This window comes from Salvia splendens, chromosome 16, assembly GCF_004379255.2.
Source record: "Salvia splendens isolate huo1 chromosome 16, SspV2, whole genome shotgun sequence".
Classification (NCBI taxonomy): domain Eukaryota; kingdom Viridiplantae; phylum Streptophyta; class Magnoliopsida; order Lamiales; family Lamiaceae; genus Salvia; species Salvia splendens.
Genome location: NC_056047.1, coordinates 444,697 through 463,857, shown reverse-complemented (window position 1 = coordinate 463,857; position 19,161 = coordinate 444,697). Strand labels below are relative to the sequence as shown.

Genomic DNA, 19,161 nt, shown 5'->3' with positions numbered 1-19,161 from the left:
GTTTACGATCTTAAGAATTAATTAATAATAAAATAATTAGACATAGATGACTATTATCAATTTATTTTAATTTTCACTATTACATATCTTATCTAATTTTATTTCATGATTAGTGTAGAGTATAAATGAAATCGACTTAATGATCATTAGTTTTGGGTTATCATTGATCGATTTAATCGAATTGGCACTGAGAAATTAGGTACTGCTAAATAATACATGTAGTCTTTTTCATAATTTACAATCATAAGATTTTTCAAAAATTAAATAATTAGACACAAATGATTATTATCAATTTATTTTATTTTGTACTATTACATATCATATCTAATTTCGTTTCACGATTTTTGCATGAAGATGTAGAGTATGCAATAAAAGCAACTTAATAATTATCATTAGTTGGATTATATTAGCAATGGGAAATTAAGTATATGCACATGTAGTCATTTTTATAAGTTACAATCTTAAGATTTATTTAAAAATAAAATAATTGGTCGCGAATGACTATCATCAATTTAATTTGTTTTTTTCACTATCATGGAGTATATCATGTATAAGTTCGTTTCATGATTTTTTCGTGAAGAAGATGCAGAATATACAATTAAATCGGATTAATGATCATCAATTAAATGTGTGATACTAGCACTGAGAAATTAAATATATAGACATGTAGTCATTTTTGTAATTTACAATCTTAAGATTTACTGAAAAATAAAATAATTTGACGCAAATGACTATAATCACTTTAATTTATTTTTCACTATTATATTTAATATTTGATTTTGTTTTATAATTTTTACGTGAAAATGTAGTATATGCAATGAAATCTACTTAATGATCATCAACTAATTAGGTGATATATACTAATACTGAGAAATTAATTTGTAGTAGTAGTATATATACATGTATTTATTTTTATAATTTATAATCTTAAGATTTATTTAAAAATAAAATTACTGGAAAATAACTGGACATGAATAATTATTACTCATTTCAACTTATTTTTAACTATTATATACTCTCTAGTTTTATTTCATAATTTTTGATTGGAGGTATAGAGTATACAAGTAAATCGATTAATAATCATAATTAGTTAGTTGGGGATAGCATTGAGAAAAATATATATGTGCGTGTAGTCAATTTTATAAATTTATAAGAATAATAATTATTTAATAATAATATAATTAATTTTTTACTAGTATTATGTAACATATTTAATTTTGTTTCATAAAATGTACTAGAAATAATGAGGAAATTGCCTAATAGCGAATTAATAAATAATTAAAAAAGCCGTGTATATTAATAAACGGAAGCAGGAATAAAATGTTGTTGCCTACACCGCTCAAGTAAATTAAGCAAATATATTATTCTGTAGATATAATGAGGAAGACATAATTAATCTTTTCCTAAATAAACAATTGATAGTACTCCTATTATTTTATAATTAAACTATGATACAAACCACTAAAGAATTGAGGAGCGCATGTTTGATACAAGATAGAAATCGAAGCCAAAATTGATTTTTGGGTGTTTGAAACGTGCTTTGAAACTTTTGCAAAGAAATTTGAATCCCTATATATACACGCACATTTTTATAGAATATTGCGTTTAAATCCAAATTCTCCATGATTTTAGAGAAGAAATGTGAAAGGAGAGAGATGACCTACCGTGAAGGATTTTTTTTTAACTAAAATCAAAAGTTTCATAAATAGTTCAAGCCTAAAAGTGAATTGAACTAAACAATCAAAGTTCAAGTCCAAAAATGACTTAAACTCAAAAATTGAACTAGAACATGAAATAGCCTAACAAATATTACTAGCAAAAACACCAACAGAACCTTACTATACTAAAAACTCAAACATAGAAGTATATTAGTTGATCAAACTCTTGCTGCAAATGCTCATGAGTTCTCGAGCAACTTCATCGATCTCTCCATCGCCCATCAAGGCGAGCCTCGCCTTAATCTCATCCACCTTCGCCCTCACACCATCTTCCACCACGACACGATTGATCACCGCAGCAACTGTCTCAGCATTCAACCTCCCATCTCCGTCTCTCAGTACCTCCTCCCCCGCACCAACCTCTTCGACCAGCCTAGCGTTGATGGGTTGGTCCAGATGCATTGGCACCGCGACGATAGGAACCCCAAACTTGAAGCTCTCCATCACAGAGTTCCAGCCGCAGTGGCTCACAAAGCCTCCCACATTTGGATGGACCAGGATCCTTGTCTGTGGGGCCCATCCTTGTACAATCTTCCCCCTTTCCCCAACCTTGTCAAGAAAACCTTCCGGAAGCTTCTCTTCGAGAACCACCTCAGTTTCCGGAAACCTGACAACCCAAATGAAGTTAGCTTTGGATTGTAGCAAACCATGAGCAATCCCATCCATGTCCTCCTTGCTAAGGAAGTACTCGCTCCCAAACGACACGAAAACAGTCGATTTCGCCTCTTTCTGATCCAGCCAAGACAACAACTCTGATGAGGACTTCTGATCATCAGGCTCCTGAACAAGAGGGCCAACTGGGACAAACCTCTTCCCAGTCAAACCAGACACATACTCGATGTATCTCCCTTCGATCTCTCGAGACCCCTTGATGAGGACGATCTCGCGAGACATGTTGACTCCCGCAGAGCCCTTCTCCCTCTCTTCACAGTCCCGGGCATTGGCCAGTAGCTCGTCCATGAAACGAGACTCGTAGTGGCGGAACCTGATGTTCTCGGAAGGGAACTCAGCGCCCGGGTCGCTGAAGTGGTGGAACATGAAACTGGTCATGACAGAGCTGCTGGTGATGAAAATGACGGATGGGATGTTCAAGGCCTCGGCCAGCGGAGGGGCCCACGGCTGGAGGAAGTCGAAGATGAGAAGGTCGGGCTTGTGTTTTTGTAGAAGGGATGAGAAGTTTTGTTTGGAGTTGTCAAAGGCCTCCTTGAGCTTGAGCATGAGGTGGGGAGGGAGGCCATTAGTGGTGTGGTACTTTTCAGGGAGATCATCTGGTGAAACCTCCAAGGGAAGGGGAACTAATTCAATGGAGTTTGACAAGTTTGGAGGGATTTTGGTTCGGATGGAAGAGAGGGTGGCTTCAGTGGAGCACAAGTAAATGAAGAAGCCTTTTGTGGTGAGTTTTTTGGCAAGGTCTAAGTAGGGTGTGATGTGGCCATACCCTAACCATGGGAACATCAAAATTCGAGGGCTTTGGTTTTTGGTGGAAGAATTCATTCTCTTCTTTCTCTAAATTCTCGTCGATTTTTAAGTTAAAATGAATAGAATAGGACATCAACGTGGTCTGTTTTTATAAGTGAGTGAAAGGAATTTTTAATGGGCCGGGCTTAATTAATTTGAACAGATTACCTAATTTAATTACCTAATTTGATCAGATTACCTAATTTAATTAACTTAAGTTAATTTACTTAGTTTTATTTATTATTTGGCTTAATATGCTTAATTAATTTAAATAATGGGTTTGAATTTACTTTGACTTAATTACTTTATATTATACTACTCCTAATTAATTGTTTTCTTATATAATTTGTATATTGAATTTACTTATAATAGAGAGATTTGGCAAATAAAGAATTTTCAAAAGAAAGATTTGGGAAATATTGAGTCCTTAAAAGAAAGAATTGGGTAATATTTAGTTTATTTTTCCGACAATAAATCATTAGAAGAAAGATTTGTCAAATATTAAACCATAAATTATTATGACGTTTTGTTGAAAAAAATCACAATAATTTATTTTAAGAGAAAAGATAAATGTACATAAATTGTACATGTACATAATATTTTAAATTTTTAAATTTAATTAAATTTAATTAACATTTAGTTTTGTTATTTATTGAATTATATTTAGCAATAAGAAATAGGTGATATATAAATTTTATGTCAAATCGTAACATGATTTCGAGCTAGATTCGAATTAATTTTACAATATTTAGTAAGAAAATATTTTTTTTCTTAAATATACAAATATTTAAGTTAAAATTTTATTTTTTTCCGAAGTGGTGCAAAATGATTAGTATGAAATTTATTTTAAATCAATTAATGTTTATAAATCGATTTTCAATATAAAATGTTAAAAAAAAGTTTGATTATGTACGTACAATTATGTACATTTATCACTGCTCTTATTTTAATTACATGACGTATTTCAGAGTTGTATTTCTCATTTTATTAAATTTGATCAGTTTGGATTTAATTGAATCCTCATTCATTGTAGGAGTATAAATGAAATATTTACCGAATCTTTCTTAATTCATTGTCGGAAAATAAATAAAATATTTACCAAATCTTTCTTTTAAGAATTCAATATAGTCCAAACTCAAACTCAATATGATGAGAAATATAACCCTGAAGTGCATCATGTAATTAAAATAAATTACTGTAATTTTTGGCGTAAAAATTAATGACCATATTTGATATTTTTGTAATCATTATTATTTGAAAAAGTAATGGACTAATGGTAGGCTTAGCTACGTCATTATTAGTTTATTTTTCTTCAATTCGGACTGTTATTTTTCAATTTTAAATACTTTTTCAGTCAGCGAGCTAAATTTGTTGGTTTTGTATCAAATTAAATAATGAAGAAACATTTTATACTCTACATTGGCAAAAAGTTAACGGCATCTAAACATAAATAAATGTATGAAACACACATATGATACTTTTTGTATGACTTTTTTTTACACCTAATGTAATATATTATTCAACCAAATCCATAACTATTACATCACGAATAAATCTCGGAATGCAGTTCAACCAATACTTGCTCTCAGCTATGAAATCCGATGCCCGAGCAAGCGTATGGGCAACATGATTCGCTGACTGCCTTACAAACCTCATAGAGGATCGATACAGAGACCTCTTTCAAAAGTTGACGACGATCTTCTATCATTGGCCCCGAAAATGAAACTTGTTTTATGATTTATATAAAATCACTATGATATTTTACATAAGTATAGTAAATATCACGGTCTTAAAAAACTGGTAATTTCTCATGGCGGGTCAATTTCTAAACCCGAGTGATGATGCTTCTAAGAAATCCAGAGCTTGCGTCGATATTGTTGAGAAACAACGATTATGAGCTGCTGGAGAAGTGTGTGTGTCGCGTTGCTGCCATATCCTAATATCCATCATCTGCAATTCACCTCTTGTCAAAGTAAAAATCAAATTTGAAAAATTTGCAAGGCTTTACACTTCCGAAACTTGTTCCTCATTCGAATTGTGATTAAGTAATGCGAAACTTTAAGAATATTTAATTAATTATTCATTAACATGAAGAGTAAATTTTCATGGTATTGAATCCTTCTTGATGGATTTTTGGCAAAATATTACTATATTTGAAAGAATCGACCATTTATTTATTTTTCCTCAGTTTAATTAAGGTCATACACTTCATATGTGTTTGACAAAATAAAACCCAAAAGACAAATGTATCATGTCATTAATATCTAAAAAACAAGCTGTCTTAATTATAAGTAATAATTAAATGGAACACAATTTTCTGCAGTTAATAAACTAAAAAAGAAACTAGTAGTAGTAGTTAATTAAATAACAAAAAATCAGAGACCAATAAATATATTTCAGTGAAAACCATTAATGGTCTTGTTGTTGTTATGGTAAAGCTTGAGAAAAGCTTCCACGACCTCGTCGATTTCTTCATCGCCCTCACTCATGCGGTTAGAACTCATCCTAAGGCCCTCGTCCGCCACAACGCTGGGTATGACCCCGGCCACGGCCTCCCTCTCAAGCATCCCACGCGCGTCCCGGACCACCTCCACACCCACACCAATCAGCTCCACCAGCCTAGCATTGAGGGGCTGATCAAGATGCATAGGCATAGCTATTATAGGCACACCAAACTTCATGCTCTCCATCATTGAGCTGATGCCACAGTGGCTCACGAAACCCCCCACACTCTCATGCCCCAGAATCTGAGCCTGTGGGGCCCACCCCTCCACCACCAAACCCCTCCCCTCCACCCTCTCAAGAAACCCTTGTGGCAAGGAATCTTCTAGAACAATCTTCTCCTCCCTTTTGGGAAACCTAACCACCCATATAAAGTTCAACATGGAAAGCTCCAAACCATGGGCAAGCTCCATCATATCCTCCCTTGTAAGAAAATACTCACTCCCAAAAGACACAAAAACAGTGGAATTCTTCCCCTTATTGTCTAACCATTGAATCAATTCATGGCTAATGGTAACAGCTTCCTGAACTAGAGCACCAACAGCCACAACTCTCCTCCCCAACAACTCAGCCAAATAGTCACTATACTTTGACTCAATCTCCCTAAAGCCCTTGATCAGGACGACGCCGTTTGAGCGGTGGACCCCGGCAAAGGCGTCCCTCCTCACCTCCTCCGCCACCGCGAGCAGGCACTCGCGGTGGGGGAGCTCGTAGTCCCGGTAGTGGATCTCCGGGAAGGGGAAGGCGGCTTCCGGGTCGGAGAAGTGGTGGAAGAGGTAGGCCATCATGGTGGCGGTGGTGGTGATGAACTCCACGGCCGGGACTCCGTGCTCCTTAGCGACGAGCGGGGCCCACGGCTGGAGGAAGTCGTAGACGAGGAGGTCGGGGCGGAGCTCGGGCGCGGCCAGGTCGAGCATCCGCTTGAGGAAGGGCATGAGGTCGGGCGGGAGGCCGTTGGTGGTGTGGAATCTGCTGTCGAGATAGGTGTCCGGGAGGTGGAGCGGCACGAGGCGGATGGAGGAGGCGCCGATGCTGTTCTCTATGGACTTGAAGTTGGCGGCGGTGGAGCAGAGGTGGACGATAAAGTTGCGGCGGGAGAGGCGCTTGGCGAGCTCGAGGTAAGGGGAGATGTGGCCGTGGGCGAGCCATGGGAACATCACGATGGTTAAACGTTCCATCACTAAATTAATTTCTTATGCTTGAGTTGAGAAATGTGATCGATTAAAGAGGAGAAGGATGGTGCCATTTTTATAGTGCATGTCACCATATTTAGGGTTTCGACTATCGCTTTCGTGTCAATATTTTCTTTCCATGAAAATAATTTATTTATGGAAAATGAAGGATTAGAATAAAGATGGTATATAGTAGTATTTCACTGTATATTTGTTTTTATGTTTTCATGAGAGGAGGGGAAATTTTTCATATTTTTGGAATCGTGAATAAATTTAGATTCACGTATATATTTTTTCCATGTGTGTGGTGTGGCTCCTTCGTGGATTCACTTGTCCAAAAGTGACACCGACTCATATTTTCTTCCAATTTAATTAGGGTTTATATGCGATTCGAATTTCGGAATGGAAATTATTTGCATGGAGTAATGGGGTGTGTGGATAAATTAGTTTTTGTCATACGAATTGATGAGTCATTATTGGGTAGATAAAATCAATGGCTGAGAAATCATTTTTTATATTCCGAGCTAATATATTATTTTCCTTATTGAATATATCTTGCAAAATCTCTGTTTTAGAACATCTATAACTGTTTCCATTTTGGCGGGCTTGCTGCCGGCGGAGAGACCATTTATTTTTTCTACTTTTTTAAATGCGTCTTTCTTACTCCAATTTTATTTTTTGCCATTTTTATTTTTATATATTTTCCATTTATTTTATTCTCTATTAATAAAATGTGATTGATTTAATTTTAATTTCACCATAATATGTATATTTGCCTATTAATTGAAATAATATCTACTCCTATAATAAATAAATATTGTAAATTGTACTCCTATAAAGTAAGAAAAAAAAAACAAAAGCTAAAAGTGATTTTAAACATATGATCGTTTCATGATTTTTGGTTCAGAACATTATGTTTGGTATTTTTGCATACCTAACTTATGAAATCTATCTATTTTTGGCCGATTCTGTAAAATACTAGTAAAAGTTAACTAACTTTATACCCAATTAATATACTAATCGATGCTTGAGGCTATTTTTGGCCCAAAATATTATACTGCTATATTCGGGTCCTAAACAATATGAATTGCTCTTTTTTTGTCCCAAAATTGACTAAAACCAATAAATGTTAGCGGTATTAAGGTTTCAATCGCGGTGTGAATCGCAATAATTCAACATAGATTTCAACCAATATGGACAACAAAGAGTGGCAAAACCTTGGGATAAAGCCCATATACAATCTTCAAATTAAAATGCTTTTGAAGTCCGACCATCATGTCGGCGGCACACTACCTATCGCCTGAATCCGTGCATGCGATGTTGATCATACTCAAAATCTACGACATTGCTAATAAATAAATACTAAAACATTATCAGTCATTCACATTTCATAACTTCAACAATACTAGCAAATAAGATTGTTTTATTTTTCAGTAAAAGTTTCCACTAAAAACCTCTCTTCTCCCATTAGGTTGTATCAAGAGGTTGGAGAACCACTCCACGGATCATCCATGGAAACACCCGGACCATCAACTGCAGCCACATCCACTTTATCGGGTTTTGTCTTACCAACTGAGATGCTCGACCCAGAAACCAACTTTGGAACGCTGTCGTTCCCCTCAAGTATGCTTACTACAGCTGACATACTCGGCCTTTCTGCAGCTACATCATTCGTGCAAATGAGCGCCACATTGATATCTCTAGCAATCTCTTCCAGGTTATCTCCGGTCGACTAGCTCCAACAAGTTTCCTTTCTCCTTCAATTCAATAGCCTAAGTGAAAATTGGAAGAGCTCTGTCAAATTCATATTAGTGAAGAATGCTAAAGGGAAAAAATTCATGCACATTTTTTAAGTTGAATAGTATAAATTTACATTCCTTTGTATGGAAAGGTAAATGCATAAAATGTTACCCAGTCAAGAAGATAAAAGTTATCCTTCCTCGGCCTGAATTTATAAAATATTAGTGTAACGACGAATGAATGAAGTACTTTTATAAAACAGGAAATTATAGTAGTAGGATTTATGTTTTAGTACATGTCAGTATTATTTGTATTGATTTGTATATTTTCCTTTCACCTAACTAACTAACTAGTGCAACTTTTTTAAATCACTTAATTTACTAAAACCGAAAATTTTAAAATCTTTTGCTTAAAAGAAATGTCTAGCTATAATAATGGATAAAATACTGTTTTCAAAAATAATGGTACGTCTTTATTTTTTTTTCTTCTTTTGCTTGGACTTGGTCATATTTCACTTACTAATATCTAACTACAGTACTACTTTTTAGTCAGCAAATTAAATTCCTTGTTTCATTGAATATTAATTCCTTCTGGACAATGGACCCAGTTATTGTGAAATTCACGTTCCTAGTTATTGTTATTTGTGGAGACTAAGTCCGCATTATTCACTCAGAAATATATGATTTGTTTGAGTGGTAATTACACAATTCATATAATATAGTATTTCATATTTATTTCGTATTAATAAATGGGTATAAAAAATGTTTGAAATTTGCATAAATTATGTACAAGAATATGCACTTCTAATTTTAGAAACTCATGTCTCTAATAAGGTAGGACCCTTTCTCCATTAACAATACTTTAATTACTTTTTCAGTTTACATCTCTCTTATTTTACCGATTGTACATTAAGACATGTGTTCGACAAAAAGTGCAAATTCGTAGGAAGCAATATTTTTACAATTTGAGGCCGTTTTATATCCATAATTTGTAATAGGTAAATAGGCAAATTGACATTAGTAAATCAGTGAAAAAAGAGAGCGTTACATTCCTCGAGAATCTTGTTCGGGAATTCCACCATTGATGGCCATCCTCACCACCTGAAAGATAAAGGGGGTGAAGAGAATAAGAACAGTGTGAGCCGGCTGCCCGGCTCCAAGCTACCGGGCGAATAACGCGTTCCTAAGCTATTCAATGTTGTGTCACACTTTGTACGCCATTTTTACACAACGTACCACATGTTTAACACTCCTCTCAAGAAATCAAATAATCCTCTCACCAAATTCGACGCTTTGCACCGATAACAATTGATCTTTTCGGGTACACTCCTCAAAACCTCTTTAGTATATATAGGAGTTTACAATATAAGAATCCCACCAAACTATCAATAGCTGATTCAAATCTATTCAAATCCCTCCAAATCGTACTCACTTTAATTAAATACAAGAAATAAGAAAGGGATACTAATTGGCCAAGAATCCTGCCATCAATTTCCACCATTCATTTCATCCATCCCTTGAGATGCTGCTTCCAGGCTTATAAGCTGCACAAATTGATATATAGATAGGGTAAGACGACATGCAAACGTAATCTCTTTATTGGTTATCATCAAATATGTAAATTGTTAAAAGCTACACTATGATTTTGTTGGATAGCCAGAACATATTCGAAAACTTGCAGTATAAAGTGAAACCGAACCAACGCAGCGAGAACATGAAGAAAATAACTTTATTTCTTAATTGTTTTTATGGAGCCAGATCAAACTTACTATCATGAATGACGGATATGGCAGAAATGAGAGGACCATATACGGATCTCTCAGGAAGAACAGTTGTTCCTTTTCCAGCCCAATAGAAGCGGATATCCAAGGTGTGATCACTGACAAATGCATGATAAGGCACTGTTATTGGAGTATTTACTCCACCTGCTGCATTCTCAATGTTGAAATCCTTCTCAACCAAATTTCCCTGAATTAAAATATTTTCAAAATCATCAAGAATGAATTTGGCTAATAAATACTTTCACATATCTATATGTAAAGTTGGGGATGTTTAGATGAGAACCTGAATATAAATATCAAAAACACGCCTTCCATTGCTTCCGTAAGTTGTGTCATTAGTAAACATGATCTCCGCAAAGTGGAGATTCACTGTGTAGTTGCCATTTCTCAAACAAAATCCATAGTAAGTCAATGAGAGGGGGGACAGGCGTGCTGTGGAGTACAGCTTAGATTTTGGCCCTGAAATGCTTAAGTTGCCTGGTTGGAGAAGATTACTGTTTCCATATTTATCAGTATTCCAAAACTGGCCGGTGCTGCTGAATCCCCAGTTTTTACCTTGGTAGAAGTTTCCAGAAGCGCTGTCTGCTTCATATTTACCATAGCTTTGGTTGCTTCCACAGTTTATATAGAAAGAGTAGAAATCATCTGAGGAAAAAAACACATGTTATGATGAATTTTGAATATTATTCTTCAAAACTTCAAATAAGAAAATACTCCAGCATTTTAAAGAGCCATGTCAAGGCATAAGAACGTCCTCAGTAATTTACACATTCAAAGTAGTTTTACACAAACTACCTAGGATATAAATGTGACAAATTTATCAAATACAAGTCTGTTCATTTGTCCCCAGTTGCATTTTTTTTGTTCAGCTGGGTTAAAGTCACTGAAGAGCTCAACCTGATAAATTTAAAGAGCTATAAGTGAGTTGTCACTTACTTGACTTGCACTGTGGATTTACACAATAGAAAGTACCACTGCCAAAAGAAAATGATATTAAAAGATGATATGTGTAAGTGAAAATACATCAAACTAAAATCAGCAACTCACTTGGTGTTTCCATTTGAGTTGGCAAACAAGTTTCTGAAAAGGAGTGGCAATATCTAAGTCAGTATAGAATATCTGGATACAGTAAACACATAACGATGAGAATTACTCAGTAATCTCACGGGCTGTTTTTCGTGCAACTTGGTTCCGGACTTAGAGATGTGAAGTTGTTGTAGGATAGGTCACTGCAGCCATATTGTAATTTTACAATTAACTACATTGTAATGGATTTTGAGCACACAATTATCATTCTACTTCTATGGTAAGTGGGAAATATTACGTCCGGGATGGAAAGGGAACCTCACATGTTTCCCTTATCTTCCATCAATTGTGGCACTGTCCCGTTAAGGAAGTTCCCAGTCAGGTAGCTAGAAAACAAACATCTCATGGTTAGAAAATCAACCAAATTTGAAATTCAGAACTACCAATACTCAAAGTAGACATAAATCATCATGCGAGGAGAGTTGAGCCATATAATTACCAACTACAGACCCTATTGACAACTGCACCATATGAAATATCAGGACAGCAAAATAAAAGCATTATTACTCTTTGATTCAGAGAACTAAAAGAAATGCTGAAAGTTGTCAAACAAACTCTTACATGTCTCCTTTTTGACCACCAAGATTCCGAGGAATCTGTCCTGTTAATTTGTTGAAACTCAGATCTCTGCACAAGAAATGATGGTATTTAAAGAAAACTCAGAGCATGATAAGGAATAAAGTTGTTATATATCTCATTTACATTAGTTCGGTACATAGCAATGTTACCAATGTTTTCAACCACTAATCATTCCAAACCTTGCTTAAAAATAATTAGAACAAGACAACTGAAGCTTAAGATTTCTTGTTGTGAGTTAACTATCAGGATATGACAACAAAATGACCTCAATTCAGAACACCAGAGACAGCAAACCTAGAAAAAGTTTATGAAACCTAAAGAAAAAAATAATTTTCAGTCAGATTTATTTCATTCCTAATTTGACTATTGTAATATTTCATCATCTGGTGTCTTGATAATATCAAATGGTGTTTGCTCTTATAACTCATTTTCCTAAAAGGGAAAAGAAACTCCGCTTTGCATCATAATATCAAAATACACTACCAATCTATTACCAAATAAGATAACGGAGCATCAAAGAATGAAGCCAAATATACGAAATGTATGGATTCTAAATAGATTACTAAAATTTCCATCAGCTTTCTCTGAAAGCAAATAATATTTTAGCTTATATGACGAAAAACGAACAGTTCCACCAAAAAAACCATGGTACTAACAGACACTCGTTGAATGCCAGTCGTGCAATAAAAGGTGGTAGTTCCCCTACAATATTGCACTTCCTTAATATCCTGCACAATAAGATCCAGTGAGTCACGCAAAAGAAATGACTTGTTTTCTGATAAAGCAACGGACAAAGACTGCACTCACACTTTTTTCCAACTAGTAGAAATAGCAAGATTTGGGAAATCCGATTGATTCCCATTGAGGTCACTGATTCTTCTGCAGGGTGAAATCATCAAAAACATAGATATTGAGTCTCATAGAAAATAAAAAAATCTGATTTCGTTTGATGTATCTTAAAAGTATACTCACAGATCAGTTAACTTGGTTAGAGAAGTAAGGTTGGAAGGGATCGGTCCACTAAGACCACTACCCTGAATCTCCCTGAGATATTGATTCGAGTTTAAAGTTATAGAAGAAAAAAAATCCCAGAATTCTAAAAAGGTGAATGAATGTATTAAATGACTAAATGCCTTACATTCTTGTGATGTTTCCCCATTTCAGGATAAAATTTGGTATACTTCCTGTGAAGTTGTTGCCACTAATTCGACTGCTCGCAAATGATGCTTAGATAAGTAGGAGTACAAGTTAAGCTTGTAATTTTTTCAATCCTAGCAGAAAAATCACATGATGGCTACATTACATATCAAGCTGAGAATTAAGAAACTTACAACTCTTCCAGAGTGGTAATTTTTGCTAGGTTTGGGGATAACTCTCCGGTGAAATTGTTGGAAGCAAGCTGGCTACAACGGGAATGCAGTTAAAAGATACTGATAATATCTTCATAACGAAGTCAAGATAGAGTTAAATCATTACAATCTTCTCATTCGAGGAAGATCCCCAAACTCCCCAGGTATATTTCCTGTAAACTGATTAGCCTCCAAAACCCTTGATGGCAACAAACATATTTAATAAAACAATAATTCGAGAAATTGAAACTGCAATTGATGAGAAAAGAGGAAGAGGTGTTGGTACAGTTCTTCAAGTGCGGTGATGTTGGCGTATTCTTTTGGAATTGGACCGGTGAGACGGTTCCCGATAACAGCGCTGCATTAGGAAAGCATCCATGCGGACCATGCCCAATCAATTTCGGAAATGTAGTGAAGAACGCAATCGGAGAGGAAGATTAGCAGTCGCTTACATTTTTCGAAGGAATCCCATGGAACTCCATTCTGGAGGGAGAGTGCCATTGAGGTAGTTCCGATCAACGTCACTGTGAGGCACACATTAGTTAGGTATGTATATTCATAGTTAGTTATGTTCAATGGTAAATTGGTAAATAAATTAAATTTCAATTCGTCCCATATTTTTCTTAAAACATCATAATTATGACTCGCGAACTGTGCAATAATAATAATAATTGCAACAAGATTTGTCTCTCGGTTGCTAACTGGGCTACACCCCTGCGGGTAAATAATAATAATAATTACTTACAAGACTTGTAGGAAGGGGAGTCCAACCAGCTCCTTTGGAAGTGACCCATTAAGATTTTCGCTCTTCAAAATGCTGCAATTTGAGTTGGGTGCTTTTGTATATTAATCATACTCAAAATTATGGTACTAGTAAATATTATAGTCAAAGCAAAACAACAACGAAAATCATCATGTACTTGGTAGCGATAATAGTAGTTTTGATTTCCATTAGTAATGAACTATATATATTTTCTCTGTCCATTAAAAATGAAACGTTTTCATGATAGAACAGGGCTAGTAAAGCAAAACAACAATAGTCGTCGACGGCGACCAATACGGAGTAAGAGTAGAGTAACTCACATCCTAGTAACATGACAAATTCGAGGGGAGGTGAAGTTGCACATTACTCCCTTCCCATCTTTAAAACTAGCATCCCACCATGGGAGCTCATTGGTGCATGGATCAACATCTACACCATCGAAATTCCATTCCCTCTTCCCCAGTTTCCTTGCTACCACCGACAACGCTTCCACTAACCCCATTTTCATATTAATTCAATAAAAAAATACTACTATTGACCATGATAAAAAAAATGGTAAAACTGCATTTATCATGTTTGTTTGTGTGTGAATAAGAGACTTACATTCTTGAGGAGGCAAACAAGATGATGCCACATAATTAGCAAACCCCAGAAACCAAATCAACGCTATAAACCTTGATGCAAACAACATTATTAGTATTTCGAAATGTTCTAGGATGTTGCGATTTTGAAAGATTGATCAATAAACGACTCTTGTAGATGTATGCAAGATTAAAAAAAAATAATATTAAGAGAATTTGACCAAGACTTTAAAAATTAGAAACGATAATGATCTCAAGTTGAATGAGAAAAAGGGGCTGAATTGAATTAAACGGTCAAAACTTGCAGACACCGAATGAAAGAAAAGAACAATTGCTGCGGTGTGTGGTTGAGAAAGAAGACTTAGGACGCGTTTTGTGGTGGGGATGGGAAATCATCTGTTAGGATAATAAATTAGATTATGGAAGTGGATTAGGCATAGATACTATCATATCACCATGCCCTTTTGTAGCATTGATAACTCAGCACATTATCATGCCCCACGTTTGGTAGCTCGTCCCAAAATTTTGGATAAACTTTATTTGGTCATTTTTGTCCCCATTTATAAATGTGAAACCACTTTTGCCCCTTCTAGAAACCTACTGCAACTTGCACCAAATAAACCCCCGCCAATCCCCCTTTTGGCTCTACGATGAAATTTTCCAAATATGCCGGCGGGAAATGAAATTCACAGATCTAAGAATCTTAACTTTGATATATAGTAGGGTCCCATTTGTACAAGGATTACACCCACCACATTAATTGAAAGCCATTCAATGGGGGTGATGAATCGGCGAATTTTTGATGGCGATGAATGCTGGTAGAGAATAAAGATCACGACACAATGAATTTACGTGGTTCGATTTACTGAGGTAAATCTACGTCCACGGGAAGAAAAGAGGGCAGAGTTGTATTGCTTGATCTGTTTTCTACAGCTTACAATACAGACTTGCTATTTTATATTTGATCTCTAGAAAGCGAGAGAGTCTAACCCTATCTATCTGATCTAGGTTCTATTTATACATTGAACCAAGATCGTGGCATGCAGCACCATTTACTAGGTAGTGGATGTCGTGGAGATCGTGGCGATCTTGCATGGGTCCACTATCCTGCATGAGTTAATGACTGCTTGACACCACTAAATAGATCGTGGGTGTAGTGGAGGTCGTGGAGGTTCTGCATGAGTCCACTATCTCCCAGTTCGGTCGAATACTGAGACCGAACTGCTGAACTATTGCCGAGCAGCTTTTGCCGATCTGAGAGTAGAGCTTGAATGGTCGGCTTTTACCGAGCTGTAGGCTGGGGCCGAACTCTTTGGTAATGCCGAACTGATTGGTCGGCTTGTACCGAGCTGTAGGCTGGGGCCGAACTCTTTGGTAATGCCGAACTGATACTCTTCCTTGGGCTTTGGGCTGATGGGCTGTCACTGCTATTGGGCTTGTTTAGTCCGTACTCCATCACTACCCCCCCCGAAAAGCGAAGTGAATTACTTCGGCATTCTGGATAAAGGTACGGGGTAAGTCGATGTTTGTCCTTGGTCTTATGAAGTGAACTCTTCTTTGACCGGACTCGTCTTTGGTCTGATGAAATAAACATCTTTGACCGGACTCGTCTTTGGTCTGATGAAATAAACATCTTTGACCGGACTCGTCTTTGGTCTGATGAAATAAACATCTTTGACCGGACTCGTCTTTGGTCTGATGAAATAAACATCTTTGACCGGACTAAGCTTGTGTCCTAATTTGGCGAGTTTTATCGCTCGGATCGGACTTTCCGTTGTCCTAATTTGGGGATCGGACTTTCCCTTGTCCTAATTCGGCGAGTTTTATCGCGTGGATCGGACTTTCCCTTGTCCTAATTCAGGCAAGTTTTATCGCGTGAATCGGACTTTTGTTGCAGTTCGTTTCAGACGAAGTGCTTGATTTTTAAGCCGAATTGTGGTCTTGTATCCTCTTTAGAAGCTTGGACTTCACAATCGTTGGCTTATTGCAGCTCGTTTCAGACGAACTGCTTGTTTAAGCTGAATTGTGGTCTTGTATCTTCTGTAGAAGCTTTGACTCACAATCGTTGGCTTGTTGCAGCTCGTTTCAGACGAACTGCTTGTTTAAGCTGAATTGTGGTCTTGTATCTTCTGTAGAAGCTTTGACTCACAATCGTTGGCTTGTTGCAGCTCGTTTCAGACGAACTGCTTGTTTAAGCTGAATTGTGGTCTTGTATCTTCTGTAGAAGCTTTGACTTCACAATCGTTGGCTTGTATATGTTCTAAGAAGGGGATCAGCCTTCGAAGAACAAGATACCTCAGTAACATTTGTAAGAGACGACACGCACATAGACAGACAAAACGCATATAGACAAATAAAAAGCACATAGAGACAAACAAAGACCAAGCAAACCAAATAAAGCACATTGACCGAACAGGACTCAAGACTGACTGACCGGACTGTCTCTTACAAATGGAACTTTTTGAGGTTGGAAATGTGCCATGTTCGGGGTACCTGTTCTCCTGACATGTGAGCCAATTTGTAAGACCCTTTGCCGAGGACTTCTGACACCCGATACGGACCTTCCCATGTGGGTTCGAGCTTGCCCAGCTTTTCTGCTCGGCTTACTTCGTTGTTTCTCAAAACGAGATCTCCCACTTGAAATTGCAGTTTCTTCACCCTTTGGTTGTAATACCGGGCTACTTGCTCCTTGTACTTGGCTGCTTTTATGCATGCCAATTCTCTTCTTTCTTCGGCAAGATCTAGCTCGGCTCTCAGTCCGTCGTCATTCATTTCTGCTGAGAAATTTAGAGTTCGGGGACTGGGTACGCCGATCTCCACCGGAATTACGGCTTCAGTGCCGTACACCAGACTGTACGGAGTTTCACCGTTGGAGGTTGTGGGTGTAGTTCGGTAGGACCATAGGACTTGAGGGAGATTTTCTACCCATTGTCCTTTGGCTTGTTCTAACCGAGCTTTTAACCCTTTCACCAGGATACGATTAGTTACCTCCGTTTGTCCGTTTGCTTGTGGATGAGAGACCGAAGTGAACCGCTGTTGAATATTCAGCTCTTGGCACCAATTCTTGAACGTCTTGTCGGTGAACTGAGTCCCGTTATCCGAGATGAGGATGTGGGGTATGCCAAATCGGCACACTATGTTCTTCCAGACGAAATCCAATGCCTTCGAGCTCGTTATCGTAGCTAATGGTTCAGCTTCCACCCACTTCGTAAAGTAGTCCACGGCAACGATTAGGAATTTCATTTGCCGAGGAGCTTGAGGAAGTGGTCCCACTATGTCTATGCCCCATTGCATGAAAGGCCAAGGGCTTTGCATAGTGAATAGATCGGTCTGCGGCATCCTTGGGATATTTGCATGGATTTGGCACTTCGGGCATGTCTTGACGAGCTGCACTGCTTCTTGTACCAAGGTTGGCCAATAATATCCCCATCTTAGAACTTTTTTAGCTAAAGCTCTAGCTCCGATGTGGCTGCCGCACGATCCTTCATGAACTTCTCTGAGGATGTAGTCCGTCTCTTCTGGTCCTACGCACCGCAATAACGGCTGGAGGTAAGACTTTCTAAAGAGGACTCCTTCATGAAGTTCGTACCGAAGTGCTCGGCACGTGATCTTCCGAGCTTCTCTCTTATCCTCGGGCAATTGTCCTTGATCCAGATACTGCAAGATCGGCGTCATCCAGTTCGGCGAGCTGGACACTGAATGTACCTCGGCTTCATCAATGCTTCGATGCATTAATTCTTCCGCCTTTGAGCTCGGATCTGAGGCCAACTTACTTAAGGTATCTGCTCGGCTATTTTCCACTCTGGGAATGCGGATTATCCGAAAATAGGAGAAACTTCGGCTGATGCTTTGCGCTTTGTCCAAATACTTCTTCATTCTCTCGTCACGAGCTTCACTTGTACCCAACATGTGATTCACTATGACTTGTGAATCACAATGGATTTTGAGAGACTTGATACATAGACTTTGCGCTAGCTTGAGTCCGGCAAGGAGGGTTTCGTATTCGGCTTCGTTATTAGTGGTTGGGAATGAGAACCGAAGTGAATAGGTTACCTCGTGTCCATCGGGAGCGATAAGCAGAATACCAGCTCCACTTCCCGTTTTATTCGAAGCTCCATCTACGAATCCGCTCCAGCAGTCCGGCGGCTTTTCTTCGGATTCCAAGGGCTGTGCTAGTTCGGCATTGGCAGAATTTTTCTGTTCGGCAATGACAGGGATTGCTTGATCGAACTTGGCCTCTGCAAGAAAATCTGCCAAGGCTTGTCCCTTGATGGCTTTTCGAGGTAGGTACTCGATTGAGTGTTCTCCCAGCTCTATGGCCCATTTGGCGATTCCGCCTGATGCTTCTGGCTTGGTCAAAACTTGCCGAAGAGGCAGATCGGTTAAGACGCATACCTTGTGAGCATAGAAGTATGGCCGCAGTCTCCTTGCTG

General features: G+C 37.5%; 3 protein-coding genes across 3 annotated transcripts; all 3 read right to left on the bottom strand.

The window, feature by feature from the left end:
- Window positions 1-1,868: 1,868 nt before the first annotated feature.
- Window positions 1,869-3,197, bottom strand: LOC121771851 (beta-D-glucosyl crocetin beta-1,6-glucosyltransferase-like). Its single transcript, XM_042168741.1, has one exon. It carries the CDS (start codon window positions 3,171-3,173, stop codon window positions 1,869-1,871), a length of 1,305 nt encoding a protein of 434 aa, XP_042024675.1. The 5' UTR covers window positions 3,174-3,197.
- A 2,375-nt stretch (window positions 3,198-5,572) lies between these two features.
- Window positions 5,573-6,856, bottom strand: LOC121771850 (beta-D-glucosyl crocetin beta-1,6-glucosyltransferase-like). Its single transcript, XM_042168739.1, has one exon. It carries the CDS (start codon window positions 6,854-6,856, stop codon window positions 5,573-5,575), a length of 1,284 nt encoding a protein of 427 aa, XP_042024673.1.
- Window positions 6,857-9,903: 3,047 nt separating this feature from the next.
- Window positions 9,904-15,183, bottom strand: LOC121772404 (probable leucine-rich repeat receptor-like serine/threonine-protein kinase At3g14840). Its single transcript, XM_042169502.1, has 19 exons — window positions 14,751-15,183; window positions 14,468-14,639; window positions 14,130-14,201; window positions 13,837-13,908; window positions 13,671-13,742; window positions 13,512-13,583; window positions 13,367-13,438; window positions 13,174-13,245; window positions 13,008-13,079; window positions 12,843-12,914; window positions 12,692-12,763; window positions 12,018-12,083; window positions 11,720-11,782; window positions 11,537-11,599; window positions 11,418-11,450; window positions 11,307-11,344; window positions 10,654-11,015; window positions 10,359-10,557; window positions 9,904-10,133 (listed from the first exon to the last, which is right to left on the bottom strand). The coding sequence occupies exons 1-19, from the start codon at window positions 14,836-14,838 to the stop codon at window positions 10,096-10,098; spliced, it is 1,770 nt and encodes a 589-aa protein (XP_042025436.1). The 5' UTR covers window positions 14,839-15,183; the 3' UTR covers window positions 9,904-10,095.
- Between the last annotated feature and the right edge of the window lie 3,978 nt (window positions 15,184-19,161).